Source organism: Acinonyx jubatus, chromosome A2 (assembly GCF_027475565.1).
Source record: "Acinonyx jubatus isolate Ajub_Pintada_27869175 chromosome A2, VMU_Ajub_asm_v1.0, whole genome shotgun sequence".
Taxonomy (NCBI): Eukaryota; Metazoa; Chordata; class Mammalia; order Carnivora; family Felidae; genus Acinonyx; species Acinonyx jubatus.
In genome coordinates this window covers 15,432,969-15,450,564 of record NC_069383.1, presented here as the reverse complement: position 1 = coordinate 15,450,564, position 17,596 = coordinate 15,432,969, and the positions used below count along the sequence as shown (strand labels likewise).

The 17,596-nt window shown below is 46.7% G+C and overlaps 2 protein-coding genes across 11 annotated transcripts in view; one reads left to right on the top strand and one right to left on the bottom strand.

Annotated features, from left to right (window-relative positions):
• ATP6V0A4 (ATPase H+ transporting V0 subunit a4) overlaps window positions 1-6,448 on the bottom strand; it is a 95,048-nt gene extending 88,600 nt beyond the window's left edge. For all 6 annotated transcript variants that reach the window (XM_053218027.1, XM_015067045.3, XM_053218028.1 and 3 more), the window contains exons 1-2: window positions 6,211-6,448; window positions 5,486-5,803 (exon numbers count right to left, since the gene is read on the bottom strand). The gene's annotated coding sequence lies outside the window, so the exon portion shown is untranslated. The remainder of the gene's footprint in view (window positions 1-5,485; window positions 5,804-6,210) is intronic.
• Window positions 5,388-13,681, top strand: TMEM213 (transmembrane protein 213). Of its 5 annotated transcripts, XM_027075562.2 has the most exons (4): window positions 5,403-5,673; window positions 9,221-9,292; window positions 10,139-10,351; window positions 10,432-13,681. In XM_027075562.2, the coding sequence occupies exons 1-3, from the start codon at window positions 5,592-5,594 to the stop codon at window positions 10,306-10,308; spliced, it is 324 nt and encodes a 107-aa protein (XP_026931363.1). In that variant the 5' UTR covers window positions 5,403-5,591; the 3' UTR covers window positions 10,309-10,351; window positions 10,432-13,681. The 5 variants fall into 5 exon arrangements, with proteins under 5 accessions (XP_053074006.1, XP_053074005.1, XP_026931364.1 ...); XM_053218031.1 differs by lacking the exon at window positions 10,432-13,681 and having other exon boundaries at window positions 5,388-5,673; window positions 9,224-9,306; window positions 10,139-10,277; XM_053218030.1 differs by lacking the exon at window positions 10,432-13,681 and having other exon boundaries at window positions 5,392-5,673; window positions 9,221-9,306; window positions 10,139-10,277.
• Window positions 13,682-17,596: the final 3,915 nt, after the last annotated feature.

Sequence of the window (17,596 nt, the reverse complement as noted above, 5' to 3'; positions counted from 1 at the left end):
ACATAATAAGAATTTAGAAAAACTCAAAGACATGATGGGAAAAGATTCAGCATGCAAAACTAAGCAAAAGAAGGGTGATATAGTAACATCAGACAAAGTAAACTTGATGGCACAAAGTATTACTAGGGATAGAGAGGGGTATTTCAAAATGACTTTTTAAGGAAGGTTCAGTTCACTGGGGTGTCAGTTCTATATTTGCATGAGGCCTAATTACAGCCTCCAATATTTAGTACAAAAACAGACAAAACTACAAAGCAAAGAGAGAAACCCACAATCATCTGTCTCAGTACTCAACTGAATAAGCAGACCAGACTTTTAAAAACAGGAAAAATACAGGAGATGTGAACCACACAATTAGCACTGCTGATCTGATGGACTTACATGGAACACTGAACCCCACAACTACATGACACATTCTTTTCAATCACTGCCAAATATTTACCAAAAAAATGGCCATACGATGGTTGTTAATGAATAGCAAAACATAGAAATCATCAAAGTATGTTCACAGATTGCAGGGCAATCCAAGAAAATGGGGGCAGGGAGGGGATGAGATCCAGGACCCACATGGAAGATGGCTTTAGCCAAGAGGAAATCCCATCCTTCTGTTAACCCCACTTCTGTCTGGTACAAACAGAAGCATTAGTGCAGATGAATGAATTATCCTGGGAACTGTTCAGAAATGGTTCCAAATGGAGGGCTCTAGACCTTGTTCACCTTGTTACTTTGATCAACTCTATGGCATGATCTCCAGATTGGACTTCATTTTTCTTAAAAGTGTACTCCTCAATCTCTCCAAATTATAGAGCCATAACGGAACAGCAGTGAGTGTGGTTAACTAGATCCTGCTCAGGTGAAACTACATGTTTCAGTCCTGTGAGCAGCTGGAGATTGGCAATTATTTTGTGAAAACACATTCTGACAAAGCCCTCTGCAGGAAGAGCTATGGACCTATCTCTGGTCACAAGTTAGAATATAGCAGGCATAGTTGTATTTGGGGCCAAGATTCTCTTCAGGACAGTTCATTGGAAATGAAAGCCCCAAGTTCATTTAAATTTTTTTAACGTTCATTTATTTTTTTGAGAGAGAGAGAGAAAGACAGTGTGTGAGCAGGGGAGGGACAGAGAGACAAGGAGACACAGAATCTCAAGCAGGCTCCAAGCTGTCAGCACAGAGCCTGACTAGGGGCTCAAACCCACAAACCGTGAGATCATGATCTGAGCCGAAGTCGGACGCCCAACACCCAACCAACTGAGCCACCCAGGCTCAGTTCAAAGCCCCAAATTCAAAGGCAGTAGTCTCTTCCCAGAGATGGAAGGGATGGGAAAGGGGCCTATCAGAATCACAAGGGAAGCTTCCTTAACATAAAATATCCTACCCATAGGAGGCCATTCCAGGCCACAGAATGCTGAGTTTCAGTCTTTTAGCACAGGGAACACTGTGCCCCCTTCTTCTGTTTTTTTACATGCAATGTTATCAGGGAAAGCAGATAAAATCAGAGGCACTGAGGGCCATGGAATCCCCACCCCTCTGGCCAATTCCATCCCAATCACCACCATGGAGCCTGGCCACAAATATTTTAGCCTGGACTTTTTTAAAAGTATGTGTAACCAAACACCTATCTTAACTATTTAAAAAAAAAAAAAATCTTGAGGAAGTTCCTGCAGAACGTCTAGCTTTAAGCAATCAACTTCCCCATACGCTCTCCAAAGCAAACCTGATATAAAATGTATGGGAGAAGTTGCTAGGTGAGGCAACCAGCTGCATGGAGTTATTACAGACCTGCTTTAAAAAAAAAAAAAAAAAAAACAGCTAATAGTGGTGACATTTATGAAAATAGTTGCTATGCAGCCCTTCCTTTGGGAATTAATGAGTTAGCAGACACCAGTCAAGCCCTTCCTATTTTAGGATAATAAAATCCTTTCATCTGCTAAGAGAATGTTTCTCTTTCAATTGACTCGAAATTGAAACAGTCCCCAGTCAAACAACAGTGGGTTAAAAAGGAGAGAGGGGACAGGTTACTGTTCTTGCCCTCTCCATCTACTAGATCCAGAATTATTTTCATTGGCACAATTTGATACGACGCTGTCAGCTTAGATCAGTGGTGTCACTCAAACCACTGTCACTACCACCCTAGGCCGGGCTGTTTCAAACCTTTCCATGTCCCAGGCTGTCATCATTTTGGAGGGACATGCCCCGCTCACATCAAACATATGAACATGCACCCAACCTCCTACACTCAATTGTTTCTGTTTCCATATTTAAAATGAATTATATAAAATTTGCTTTTGAGAAACAAATCTTTTCTTCTCGAATGCACAGGCTGCTGTTGTTGTTGTTCATATTTTGGCTGAGAACCTCTTTTCGTGAAGGTCTCCAACATTTTTGAGATCCGTGAAAATCTCGTTGACCCCACACACTGCTGTCATCTCTAGGGCCCACTGGATAAATCAGCCCTCGTCTATGAAGCTTAGTGTGGGGTTTACCATGAGGAAAATGTCAAGAAGAGTGTCCGTCCCATTAAGGAATGTCCACCTCCGTGAGAACCCAAGGAGAAAATGTCTCTCTAGTCTGGTATCAGGAACTGTTGTATTCACGCTGTTTTGGTTCTTTTTTCATCTTGTGAGCCCATGAATCATGCATGTGACCATGTTACCCTCTTCCCACTGACCGCCACAAAGCTTAGAAAACATGCATGCCATTTTGTGCTCTAAACTCATTTATATATTTCCTACCCTAACTTTCTCTTCACCTCATTTCTTCCCACTCATTTCAAATTTATTTTATCTAGTTTAATTAATCCTATGTAAGCTTCCTTAAGCCCTTTTTAGACCAAGGCAGGATATAAATAAGCCAATGCGTAAATAACATTATTTTTTCCCCTAAAACTGCCTTTGTCCCATATTTCCTAAGTGCAAGGACCCTGCCGTCAAAAGGGTAGTTAACATTCACTGAGTACTTACTACCGTCGGCCAGCAGCACTGTGTGAAGCACTTCGCATGGATTACTTCATTAAGTCATCAAAGCAAGTCATGAGATAGACCCTCTTCCTTTTCAGATAAAGAACCTGAGGCCTGGATGTATAAAGTAACTTGCCAGGGCCACTTGGTCAAGAAGAGCCAGGCTAGAATTCCACCCGAGGCTGGCCTCATGGCCACCCAGGAACCCCAGCTGGAAACCGTGTCTTCACTCAAGATGCCACTCTCTGGGTTCCCTTCTGTTGAATTAGCCAGCTAGATGCCTCTTGACTCTGTTCCCCTCTTCTCTATCCTTAGTCCAACTTTTAAATTCAGGGCTCTTTCCATCTCTGGCTGGGATTTTTTTTTTTTTTTTTTTAAGTAAGCTCTACACTCAACATGGGGCTGAAACTCAAGATGCCGAGATCATGAGCTCCATGCTTTACCAACTGAGCCAGCCAGACATCCCATCTGGCTGGGATTTTTGCAACAGCTTCTGAGAGGATCTTCTGAATCCAGGCCTGCCCTCGGTGGATTGTCCTCCATGTTTCTGAAATATAATGGTATCCACATGTACAAGTTCCTTACAAGGTGCCCCAGTTGTAAGACAGAGTCCAGTTTGCTTCGTCTGGCATTCAAGACCATTTACACTGTGTACTTAGTCAAACCAAACACATTGTGACCCCACCCCGTGCTTCCAAGATGGTAATTACTCCCTGGACAAGGGGCATACGTTCGTTCATGTCTCGGAGGTCCTGCACACACTGTTCCCTTCTCCTGTACCTAGTGGACTACACAGCTTTCAAGTTTCAGGTCAGCACGCCATCTTTATTGTGAAATGTTCACTGAATCCCCTAATCCCCAACTCTCCTCCACGATTTTCCCATTCTTTGTAGAGACTTCCTCACCATACTTATTTCATTGTGTTGTCATCATTTGTTTGTCCATCTCCCTTACTGGACCCTGAACTCCTTGAAGACAGGAGCTGTGTTGCCTTACCCACTTCAGATCCCTCTGCCATACCAAAGGCCCAGCACATAGTGGCTACTACTCAATAACTGAATGTTCAACCAAGTGGTAAGTCTAAATTAGATTTGTGTACCTGCAGATTAGCCTTCTTAAAGCACTTCCACCCCCAGCTCTCAAGCCCAAGAACACAGGGCCACCACTAAAGTTTGTACCTTAGGGCAAATTAGAAAACAATGCCTGCTCTGAGCTGATGTATTCCAATACACAGTCCAATACAAAGACACCTTTCCTCTGAGCTTACACATGGCTTACATGTCCTTCCGCATAGCTTTGAATGAGCTAGACTTTCTCTCTCACTCTCTTGACTGAACCAATTTTTGTACAAGAAAACAGTGCATATATCTATACATGGCAGGCCTGCATGCACACAGACAATTCTCTTGCCCTTGTGCGTCCTATTCCTTTTATTTGAAAGGCCATCCACTCCCATCTGTGTATACAGACTTTAATACCCAGCCCAAATGTCACCTCCCCTGTGAATGCTTCCCCCATACCTCTCAGGCAGATTTAACCACTCTCTCTTGTGTATTTCCACAACTGCCAAGGATACTATATTGGAGTCTTACCATACAGCATCACAAGTCTTTCTTTACTACTTGGTCTCACTGCTGGCCCATGAGTAGGATCAAGAGTAGATCATGTCAGGCATCATTGAATCCCAAGTATTGAATCCCAAATACCTAGAATGATGCCTTTCATATAAATGGTGGGTATTCAATCAATGTTATTACTTGGTTCAAAATCTTTACAAAGCCTTTTCTTGCCTCCTGATTCTTTCAAACTCCCCAGCCTGGCACTCCAATCTGCTAGCCTCATGGCTATCCATTCACATACCACCTCACCTTCCTCTGGTCTCCTCCCCTATCTGCACTCTAACCACAGTGGACTCTCGAGCACCCCTTCTCTCTGGACCTTTACTCCTCTGTTCCTCCTGCCTACAGTGCCCTCCTCTTCTCTTTGCCTGTCAAAATTCCATTCATCCTTTAAGGCCCAATGCCAATGCCATGTTTTTCATGAAGCATCCTATCAGTAAATGTGGCTTCTTGTTGCTAAGAACCAAAAGTACTTTGTCCTTCTGGAGTCATTCCTGAAACATTACTGTGTTTCAAAGAGGTGTGTTTGTAATAAAAGCACTTTGAGGGCAGGTGTCCCAGACTTTAGCATAGTGTGGTGCACACAGTAGGTTTCAGTAAAAACTGGACTAAAGAGAAGAAGGAATCCAGTGCTCCACCTCAAATGGAAGAGGCAGCCAGCTCAATTTCAAGGAACCAGGAGAGCACAAAACTTCTCTCCTGTCCTCTTTTTTATCAGTAGGGATAAAATGTGAACTCAAGGAAGAATTGCATAAATCGCCCCTCCCTTCCTCCCCCCACCTCACCCCCACCCCTCTCCAGCCAACACAGTTCAGCTTCCCTTCTAGAGGTAAGAGCAAGGAGTGACAGCTGGTTTCTTTTGCTCCACCCCCTCTCTTTTCCCCCAAACACAGAGCAGAAATTCACCTCTGACAACACTGCTTTCAAGCTCCTGCGGACACGGTGCATACAGGACCCATGGCACGCAGCACTCCTCTGTGGAGATAGTGCAGACAGACGCCTTCCTCTCAGCATGAAGCACCTCACCCCTGCACCCCGGGCCACTCTGGCCCTCAGCCTGGTCTTTGCCTCCTTCCACTTGGTTTGCTTGGCAGGTAGAACTGTGAACTTTATTCTTGGCCACCCTGGGAAGGGGGAGGGAGAGGAGGGAAGAAGGGAGGGAAGGAAGGAGGGAGGGTGGAAGGGAGGGAAGGAGGGAGGAGGATTCCTTGGCTAGGGTTGGTCCTGCACAAAAGAAAGAGCAAACATTTCTTTTTCATCTAAAGGATTAGGCAGAAGGTGGTGGGTTGGGGTGGGGGTGTCTTACGTTTACCTAAGACCACGATCAAATAATCAACTCCTTAGCTAGGACAGGAGCAACCATCTCAATTGGCCTTTGCCACAAAGAGGAGAAAGCAATGTACTGACAGTCTCTCCCAGCAAGGGACCAAACTGTCCTAAAATTTTTTTGGTTGCTGTTTCTCAATGGCTCCTTCTCAGTGCCCCTGGCTATTGTGGTTTGCAATCCCCTCTTTGTACTCCTGATCCTCACCTAAGGTCCTCCCTCCTTCCCTTGATCCTGCACTTCCTCTGCAACTTTCACAAAACCTTAAGGTATGAAAGCTGCCAAAGGCTGCCTACCATTCTCCTACCTTCTCCGGGCGTGGGAGATGTTGAGTTATTGTCTTGTCTTCTCACAGAGGCTGGAGGGGTTGAGTGGCAGCCCCTGTCTTGCTTTCTCAGGCTGGGCTCTGCAACTCACGCAGAGAGACCTCCCTTACACTCTCAAGCTCCTGGCTTTGCCCTCCAGCTTTGATCTTGCTCCACAGCTCCTTGAGATTTTCCCCTCCCAAAGCCAACCCGTCAACGTCCCCCTCAGGGCAGTATCTGTCTCTCTCAGCCTCACCACCTCTTCTTCGAAGGTTTGGAGTGTGAGCTCTAGCCACTCAACCTCAACTTAATTCTGGCTTCCACAACTTACCAGCTGTGTGAACTTTAGCAAATTACATAACCTCTCTATGCCCCAGTTCTCTCTCTTATACCATGGGGATAATTGCAGTGCTTATATATAGGGTTGTCATAAAGATGAAATGAGAGTACTGCAGGTAAAGAACTCTCAATAAATTAGCACATGGTAAACATTCAATGACTGTTAGCATATTTGTTTTATTCTCCAATACCCCTCCCCAAGTAAGACTGTTTTACTCCTTTTATTTACCTTCACAGAGACTTGCTTATGATAGGCTCTCAAAAAACTTGACAAATGTAACTACACTGAATTGTTGGGTCCTCCCAGCACCCTGTACTTTGGAAGTGACCCCACCGAGGACCAGTCCCTGACCAGCTGTGCTTATAAGGGAGGAGGATGAGATTTAAATTGTTAGAAATTAATAACTAAGCTATTCAGTTTGAACCATATAAAATTACTGATATTGAGCAATTTTTTTGACTTATTGAAATGGCAATTTCAAATGGTTTAACCTAATACCAGCATCTGATTAAGTAGGTTTTTTCCACTCACTTGCTCTAGATGTAGACCACTTCCATTCTAGGGCAGAGGGGAGATGAAAGTCAAGGCCAAGGAAGTCATCTGGGTTAAAAGGGAAATTAAAAGTTGAATCAGTCTCTCCAAAACAAATAAAGACTGAGTTCTAAGTCATTTAGTTGTAAATAATTTACAGTAACAATCAGATTGCATCAAAGTAATTACTAGACTTTAGGCAGGACACTGGAGTGGCCTGGGTGGGTGGGTGGCATAAAATTAGTGGGCAGCAATTTCATGGCTTTGGCTAAACAAGAAGTTTCCTCCTGACTTGTCCTGCTACGTGACAACAAGCTTCTTTGAAGGACACGCTGACCTGGAGTCAGTGGGGCCTTGAAAGTTTCCAAGCCACACGTTTTTTGTGTTTTTGCTTTGTTTTTGGCATCCTCAAGGAAGCAGAACATCAATATAACGTCCAGAAAAAAATCTTTAAAATTGATCTCTTGGTTTTGATCTACCTAGATTAACACTATCTAATAAACATTTTTTTGATGATGTAAGTTGCTGGGTGGGGGCCAGCAGTACAGGCAGTGAAAGAATTCACCCAAGGCGGAACAAATGAGAGAAGTTTTGCAAGGGAGCAGCAGGCAGGACAGCAAAGGAGATACTGTCTGCCACACGGTGGTGGTGAGGGGCTGTAGTTATAGGGCGGAACGGAGGAGTGTGGGGAATGTATGGAATTTTTCCTCTTTTTTGGTAATCTTAGGAACTGTGCCTGGTTATAATTGGTCAGTTGGGGCCTATGGCTATTTCAAGGTGGGTCACTTGATCAGCCTGTTGGCATTCAGCTCCGTGGTCACTGTGGGCCCTTTTGTCGTCCTCAAGTTTCCAGGGCTCAAGCCCATTGCCTAAAAGTGGCCTCTACAGAAATGTTCCAAATCCAGGCTGTGCTTCCAATATGGTAGTATGTTGGAATGTGGTGATCCATTGTGGTAATTGAGCACTTTAAATGTGGCCAATATGACCAGGAAGCTGAATTTTTTATAGCCACAAGTCACTGCCATATTGGACAAAATGGACTTAGATCATCCATCTGCTCATTGTCAGTTTGAGAGGGAACATGGACAATGGCTTCTCTGGCTTGGGATCTTTATGTTCATGTCCATAGCCCCACCTCACCCCCAAAATGATAGAACTTTGAGAATTCCTGCTAGAGCACTTTTTATCTTTGTGCTCCTTACTTATTAAACGAGAGCCAATTCTAAAGGCTGCATATTCTAGCAACCTGTGGACTTGTTTGTACAGGGTTTCATTTTTGTGATAACCATCTGCCTGAGTAATACCAACATAATCATCAGAAGTACAGAATCAAAGTCAGGTTTCAACATTTATTTGCTCAAGTTTTTAAAGGGAATTGAAGAATTATGGAAAGACATTCTAGTTTTTAAGTGATTGTTTTAATATATACTAGAAAAACCACTTATGGATGTAGCTCTTTGTATAGAAAGCAGCTAAAACAGTGTTTGGAAAGCTGTATACAACAGGCCCTTGGCCACTGAAGAGATGAGATTTGGAGGATATGAGGTGTGAAGGAATGAGTCAATGAGATATGCAGATAAAGCATCTCTGAATGATAACGGTGAAAGGAAAAGGGGAGTGTATTCATTTGCTGTCATAACAACATACCACAGACTGGGTGGCTTCCACAAGTGAAATCTATTCTCTGACAGTTCTGAAGACTTCAGGTGTCACCACCAGATTTGTTTGCTCCTGAGTCCCCTCTCCTTGGTTTGCAGATGACCATCTTCTGTGACCTCACTAGGTCTTTTCTCTGTGCAGGTGCCTCCCTGATGTGTCTTCCTCTTCCCACAAGGACACCAGTCATATTGGATGAGGACCCACCCATATGACTCTGTTTAACCTTGACTGCCTCTTTAAAGGCGCTTTTGTCAAATACAGTCACTCCTGTGGGTTAGGACTTCAATGAACTTCATGGGAGAGGAAACAGTTCAGTCCATAACAGAGAGTTGGCTTTGTTGCATGAAGTCGTAACGTACCTAGAGTGGAACATCTATAATAATCTCATAGTATCACTACTGATTCACAAAACAGATTTCAAACTCTATACCTGGGAATGACTTTTTCTACCACCTGAGACCATCTTCTATCTTTTCTTCCAGAAGCAAGGAACAGCATCAACGCAACCTTGACCACCCACCACCCAGACCCTGGAACCCTGGAGCAGTGTCCCAGTAAGCTTCTCCTGGTAACTGCCCTAACTGCAGAGGTGGCCCTGGACCTGGGAGGGAATCTTAAGCCTCCTTGCTTTCTGTTGTTGTGTCCACTGGCTGAGTGCCTGCCTGGCCTTTCTGTGCACCGGTGTGGTTTGTTCATGGCCTCCAGGACTGCATGCATAGCACATATAAAAAGCTATCTCAGCCTTGGCCTCGATCTAAGCTCATAATATTTAGTATAGGTGGTTTTAGTGACCCATCCACAGGACAGCAGCCAAAGAGGCCTTAGAAACTTAGAAGAGGAAAAAGCCATGAAAATCCGCCTCTATCCTCTGCAGGAGCTTGATTTTGTACCTTTTGCTTATTTCTGTCCATCCCCTACTTGAATATTCCCAATGGCAAGAAGGCCCGAACTTCATAAAGCACCAACCGCTGTCACACACGTCCAATTACTAGAAAGTTTTGCTTTATGCTATTTCTGGCTCCCTTTATGCTGCCCTCACTGAATGACCCAATGTGTTTACTTACGGGCACTTATGAAGGAGGGTAACGGGCAATAACACAGAGAGGTGAAGCATGTGGCTTTGGACTCCTACAGACTTGGGTTGGAGTTCTTGTTCTGCCATCTTGGGTGAGTCACAGCCTCAGCTTGTTCATGTAGAATGGGAACACCAACTGTATCCATCACTCTGGCAGGAATAAATAAGGGAACGTGTGTGAAGCACGTAGGAATAGCGCATGCACACACTTTGGAAATGTTAGCTACCGTATTCTTCCTCCTTGCCTGTTCTTGCGGACGTTGGAGAAGAGCTGGGTGGGCTGGTGTGATGCACCCCGTTGTTCTTGCCCTCCCTTCCCCACCAGATGTGGACTTCTGCCCGCAGGCAGCCCGGTGCTGCCACACTGGAGTGGATGAATACGGCTGGATCGCGGCCGCGGTTGGCTGGAGCCTGTGGTTCCTCACCCTCATCCTGCTCTGTGTGGATAAACTGATGAAGCTCACTCCGGAGGAGCCCAAGGATTTGCAAGCATGAGGCTTAGAGCCGCAGCCCCAAGAATGGCCGTGGCCACCACTGGGTGGGTAACAGCAGGAGGGGAGTGTGGTTGCCGATGTGGTTTCTGCCATGTAACGGTCATCTGTCACCTTTGTGCTTCAGTTGCTCTTGAAAGGGGAGGAAGATGGAAAGGGGGATCCAAGGAAGGAAAGCCAGTGCCGCTTCACACCTAAATTCACAAGGCGGTCGTGCCTTCTGAGCGCTGACAGTCTCCTTTCACAGTCTACGGGGAGTGCTTCTCTTGTAACCACTGCTTCCTTCTGGAAGCACAAGAAACATGCGACCTAGACTCTTGTCCATGCATTCGGAGCTAAACTCAGAGCCTTCTCACCAAAAAGGTCATTGTCTTCCATCCCTCGCTTCAGTCACGGGCACCGCTGTCGCAGTTCAAAACGGAAGCGTCGTCATTGACCCGCTCTCTGTCCTCACCCCCATGTGCCTTGCTTCTCCAGCTCTTGTCCCTTCTTCAAGGTATCTGCCAGGGCCATCCCGCCCCACTCTCCCCGCCGGCACCCCGGTTCTGGCCTTCCTACATCGCCCCTACGTTGTCGCAGACCCATCCCGTGTAGTTCTCACCGCCGGCAGGAACCTGCCTCCCCACTGGCCACTCCCCGGGGGCAGCTGTGAGCATGACCTTCAGTAACACCTAACACAGAACTTCAGTCTGGCCCTCGGCTCCTCGCGGGAGTCTCACCACCTTCCCAGGCCTGTCTCCCCGCACATCCAGGGCCAGGGCGCCGCGGGGCTCCGATGGCCCAGTCTTCAGCCCCCCATCTTCCACTTCTCTGCTGCCAGGCCCTCGCCTCCGGGCCTGCCTTCCAACTCCGCCTCCAGATTGGAGGATTGAAACTCCCTTCCCCGACGGCCGTGGGGGACCTGGAGCTGGTGCTTTTTGGGGCGCATCTGCTCCGCCCTGAAGTGCAGCCCTTGTGAAGACACAGTCCGTGCTACTTCCTCTCGCTCCTGGGGACAGAACGCTCTTCGTAACATTTGTCCCATGAATGAATAGATGAACGAATGAGTCCTTGCCCTAGATGAACTTACGCTTATCACTCCGCATACAGCACTTCCATTTCTCTATAAATGGTTGAAAATAGCCAGTCTCTAAAAAAGCCACTTGGTTTGGTTTCTGTTCATCCTGCACGAGGATGCTGCTGGTCATCGTGAACACTTCCAGTGGGGTCAGGAGGAGAGGAGGGTGGGTTCACCAGAAGGAAGAAAGGACAAAACGACTCTCTCTTTGGGAGCCGATTTCTGCCCTTTGGGAGGGAGTACGTATTTAGAAATAACAATACAGAAAAGGGAGAGGCTTCTGAAGCAGGAAGAAGCATCTCCTGGAGGCGGCAGGTGATTCAAAGCTGCTTGGCTGTTCTTTTAGAAAATCTCGATGCCGGGGCGAGGGAGGGGGGGGTTGTCGCCTGGGTGGCCCAGTCAGTTGAGCTGACAGCTCAGAGCCTGGAGCCTGCTTCAGATTCTGTCTCCCTCTCTATCTGGCCCTCCCCCACTCATGCTCTGTCTCTCTCAAAATAAATAAACATTAAAATTTTTTTTTTTTAAATCTCAATACGGGCCACCTGTGTGGCTCAATGGGTTAAGTGTCCGACTCTTGATTTCAGCTCAGGTCATGATCTCACGGTGTGTGAGTTCGAGCCCTGCATCAGGCTCTCTGCTGTCAGCACAGAGCCTATTTCGGATCCTCTGTCACCCTCTCTCTGCCCCTCCCCCGCTTGTGCTGGCTCTCAAAACTAAGCATTTAAAAAAAGAAAATCTCAGTACATCTCCCTGACAACGGGCACTGAAACAATTGCCTGGCCTCAGTCTGCTGTTTTCTCAAGAGCCAGGTAGTTTCAGAATCTCAGTTGTTGAATCGATAAAATGGGTGGATTTACTGTTCCTACATGTTAAATAAACAACATGCACAGAAGTGTCGGCACGATGCGACGGTATGAACATACACGAGCATGATCCACTTTTTTAGACAGCGGAGGAAAGGGTTTCCACAATCTGTGATGGTTGAATTCTTTAGAGATGGAAAAACCCGGGAAGTCCCACCCTTTGATTTAACATCTGCAAGCATTTTTTTTTTTAACGTTTATTTATTTTCGAGACAGAGAGAGACAGAGCATGAATGGGGGAGGGTCCGAGAGAGGGAGACACAGAATCCAAAACAGGCTCCAGGCTCTGAGCTGTCAGCACAGAGCCCAACACGGGGCTCAAACTCACGGACCATGAGATCATGACCTGAACTGAAGTCGGATGCTTAACCGGCTGAGCCACCCAGGCGCCCCTTAATTTTTTAACATTTATTTATTTTTGAGAGAGACAGATAGAGCATGAGTTGGGGAGGGGCAGAGAGAGAGAGGGAGATACAGAATCCGAAGCAGGCTCCAGCCCGACACAGGGCTCGAACTCACAAACCAGGAGATCATACGACCCAGGCGGAAATCAAGAGTTGGATGGATGCTCAACCAACTGAGCCACCCACGTACTCTCAGAGTGTCAGTTTTCTAAGTGGAAAATGTAGGAAATGGACGTCAGTGTTTACTAACTCAGGGGAAAAGCCTGGAGGGCCGCACGGAAGGAGGCGGGCATAAGGCCCATCCCTGCAACCAGGGCTCTTACCCCGTCTATACCAGACCCCTACAGTAAGATTTCATTTGCTGCTTTAAAAGGCAGAAAGCCAGAACACCGGTCGGTGCCTGACATCCCCTCCAATCCGGACAACTTGTAAGTTTTTAGACTACGTTCAAGCGAATTCAAGTGAATGTGGCCGCCACTGCCGAATTCAGAGTTAGGCGTGTTGTGAATCAATCGCCCTTCTCTCATCTGTACAAGAGGAAGGACAGACCAAACGCAAATAATCCCTCTTCCTTTGAGATGAGAAACACAGTTATATAATTTGACGGTTATGCTTTCCACATGCTTTATCTCAGATCTTCCCTCCCAGCATGGAATCTCTTTATTCTATCAAAGCAAAGATTTGTCAATAAATTAAAAAGGAAAACCTGGAGGGGAAAACCAAGTATCCCCTTCCAGGGATCTAAGAACTCCCTGGTATAAAGCAGCAGGACTTGCCTAGCAGTTTTCATTTAAGATTTTTGCTTTTAGTAAATGATGTCGCCCTCAGCACTGTCACAGGCTGTGTGATACAGAGCCCACACTGCTCAAGGCATTTTCTGTACCAAAGTGTAAGGCGTAGAGATAGAATATTAAACATTAAGGTGTGGTACAATTATCTGACTTTTAAAAATCATCATCTGAAAATCGATTCCGTTTTATATGTATGATACCTAAGGACAAATAAATATATAATTTTTTATTAAAAATAAAATGTGATACTATGCATGCAAAACTCATCAACAAGCCTGAGGCTGGCCTGGGCCTCTTTTCCATAAAAATGCATGTAAATTTACCTTTAAACTTAGAGAAACAATAATCTAGAAATGTTTGTTTTTTAATTTTTTTTTTAAGTTTATTTATTTTGAGAGAGAGAGAGAGAGCATGAGCAGGGCAGGGGCAGAGAGAGAGAGAGAGGGGAGAGAGGGAATCCCAAGCAGGCTCTGCACTGTCAGCACAGGGCCTGAGGCAGGGCTAGAACTCACAAAGCTCGAGATCATGACCCGAGCTGAAATCAAGAGTCAGACGTTAAACCGACTGAGTCACCCGGGTGCCCCTAGAAATGTTTTTGATGGAAAGCAGCTTTCTCTGTGGGCACCCTGGCATCTGTTCTAAGGTCATTTATACATAATGTGCTGTGACTGACTTCCTTGGCTCGTGGTAGGAGTGCCTTGTAGCCAACCTGTACCTGGCGTCTCCTTCCAGCCTTACCTGGTCTAGCGCATCCTCCAGACTTCCTTCCAGAATAATCATTCTTTCTAATACGTAAGTAAATGATCAAGGCACTCCTCTGCCTGAAATGCCCCTGTGACTCCCACAGCTGACAGAGTAAAATCCATACTTTTAGGATGACCCCTAAGGCCTTCTGTAATTGGATCCCCGGGCGTTTCTCTAGCTTAATGTCTTACAAATCCTTCACGCACACCCAGTTCTGAGTGATTTCAGTTCTTAAACATGCCAGGCCTTTCTATCCTCACCACTTTTGCTCTTGACATTCACAGGGCCCAAAAGACACCCTTCCCAAGAGGTAGATTTCTCACGAACCAAGAGAAGCTTACAGCTCAGGTCACCTCACTGCCTGCTTCTCCGCCCCCCCCCCCCCAACTACCTAATTTTGTATTCCTAATTCTGTATTTTTTTAAGAGGGTCTTTTATAATTTTTTTTTCAACGTTTTTATTTATTTTTGGGACAGAGAGAGACAGAGCATGAACGGGGGAGGGGCAGAGAGAGAGGGAGACACAGAATCGGAAACAGGCTCCAGGCTCCAGGCTCCAAGCCATCAGCCCAGAGCCTGACGCGGGGCTCGAACTCATGGACCGCGAGATCGTGACCTGGCTGAAGTCAGACGCTTAACCGACTGCGCCACCCAGGCGCCCCTAAGAGGGTCTTTTAATTGTATACATGTTAGGCCCCATAAACCTCAACCTTGCTCCTCCCCTTCTCCTTCCCTCTTCTGATAGGACCACCTTCTCCCCACATATTCAGAGACTTAAACACCAACAGATTCTAACAGCTCAAGGTCACATCCCTAGGATGACCCAACCTCACCAAATGCTTGCCTGAGAAAGCTCCAGACTGGAAAGATTTAACTCTTTGTTCTAACCAAAGTCTGACAATAGGCACCTGATCACCCTTTCTTTATTAGAGCATTTACTAAAACGGGCTCACAATTGTGAATTCTGCCTCTGTCCCTTTGAGATGTAGATGTCTATTTCTACACCTACATATCTGTCTATCTATCCATCTATCTATCCGCCACAACCGGGACCTGAAAGCTATCCTTTATAAGGTAATCATCGGGAAGGACAGGGCCTCTGTCTCCCCAGCCTCTGGGAGGACAGAATCCTAACTTGGACGACTGACAGCGGGCAGTCACAGCTGGCCTAATCGGCATTTACACTGACCTGACTCTTGTAATTTCTCACTCCGCCAACTCTACTGAGCCCCGGCTCACCCCACTCCCTACCCCCTCATTCCCCCAACACACCCAATCACCTCTGTATAATTGAAGTTGAGTTCCCGCTAGACCCTCTTCCCTAGAGTAATAGTATATTACAATTAAAATCTGTCCTTCGCCACTTCAGCGTCTGACTTTTTTTTACCTTTGACAACGGAGCAGGTTGGACTATACTATCTACCTGCTTGTCTTTCTCACTGGTCCCTCTGAAGGCAGGGGTCCATCCACCCAAGGCCTACATGTGCGGCACACGCTTTAGTAAACATCTGATGATTTAGCCAATCACAGGAGACCCAAGAACATGGCCTGTGCTAACAACCGGAGTAAAGCCGTTACAGGGGAGGAGGCTCTTGGGAAAACTTGGGAAAGTCCTCAAGATTGGGAAACATTTAAATTATTGTCTCCATAAGTTTATAATAAGACATGCTTAAGCCATTTGTGGAAGCGAGTAACTGGCAGGTCTGCCCAACAAGCTAATTCTGCGATGAGAGACAAATGGACCAGGGGCCAGATCATACATAAGAACGGAACTTTGGCTCACAATCTGCAGCAACGAGTCCGGGCAGCCAACCCATTACCTGTCCAGGAAGTCAACTTGGTCTAGGAAGTCCAACTACTGCCTGCACCACCCAGGCCAGGAAGCCAAACCCCTCCACAGCAACTGGCCCAAACAGCCAGGATTTGGTTAGTAACATATAGCTTCGGTGATTTAATTTCCGCCCCCGTTTCCAACGTAGGACCATCCAGGGAAAGCCAAATGTGCCCCTTTAACCAGGCACACGGGATACCCCACTCCTTAGCCCACCTACAGCTGATCCATGCCAACAGCCTACAATCAGGGCGCATGGAAGATGCAGGGCCTCCCCCCTCTTCACGATAAAGCTTTCCCCCTCCCCTGCCTGCCTCTGTCTGCCAAATGGAAGTGACGGTGGCTGGCCCCATCGCTAGAGCAAGCGCGGAATGAATAGCTTTGGCTCCTCAAGTGGTCCTCATTTATTTCAATAGTGACTCTTTGTTGAAAATTTTGTCCCATTCTTCGTACCCTCAAGGAGACGTTTTCACCTCACAGATTCCTGTTACTGGGTCAAATGAAGGAAACTACTGGGAAGGAGGGAGTATTATGGGCTGAACTGTATCCCCTGCAGTTTCTTACGTTGAAGCCCCCAGGACCGCAGAATGTGAACTTATTCAGAAATACGGTCGTTGCCGATATAATGGCTTAAGAGGAGGTCACACTAGAATAGGGCGGGCCCCTAATCCAGCGGGTTTTTTATATAAAAGGAAGACTTGGACACAGATCTGTACACAGGGAGAACAACACGTGCTGAAGGCAGAGATCAGGGTGACGCGTCCACAAGCCAAGGAATCCCAAAGATCCCCAGCAAACTACCAGACACTAGGGGAGAGGTCTAGAACATATTCTCCCCCTCGGAGAGAAAGAGCCAGCACTGTTGACATGTTGATCTCAGACTTTCAGGCTCTGAGCAGTAAGGCAACACATCTCTGTTGGTCTGGGCCACCCAGTTTGTGGCCCTTTGTTATAGCAACCCCAGCAAACTAATGCAGAGCAGGAGTTTTTGAAAAGAGTAGTTTCAACTGGAAACCAAGGGCAGCCTTGTGCTCAAAGGCTTGCAAAGTACAGACCACAGAACTGTAAGCAAGTAGGTAAATAGGCAAGATGCAGTACCCAGGGAACTTCAAGCCATGGGAGTGTGCAGTGATTCACCCTCTACCACAGGACGTCCAGATGGCCTTCCTGCCCCTCCCTGGGCCCCATCATGGTTCTCCTCCCCCACACCACACACTACTTGCCCAAGAACAGGTCAAGAGGGTGGAGACTCTCCTTGGGAGATGCTACTTGAGGTGACGGATGCCAGCCACAGGGTCACACACATCCCGTGCACCCCACAAAGTCACCATTCCATCCAGACTTACCTATGTGAGAGCTGGTGGCAGCAGTGGGTGGAGAATGTACCATTTCAGGCTTCTTGTACAAGCTCTGGGGCAGCAGGAAGTCCCCTTCTGGTAAATTCCTCTAATCAGCCTTCAAGGTACACACGGCTGTGAACATACCTGCAGAGCTCACGTGCATGCCCGCGCCTTGTCCCAGCCCTTCTCTGGGGGCTCAGAGCTTGCTTCCCTCACCTACCTGTCCCTTGACACTGGTGAGCCAGAGTCCCTTGCCTGACTCT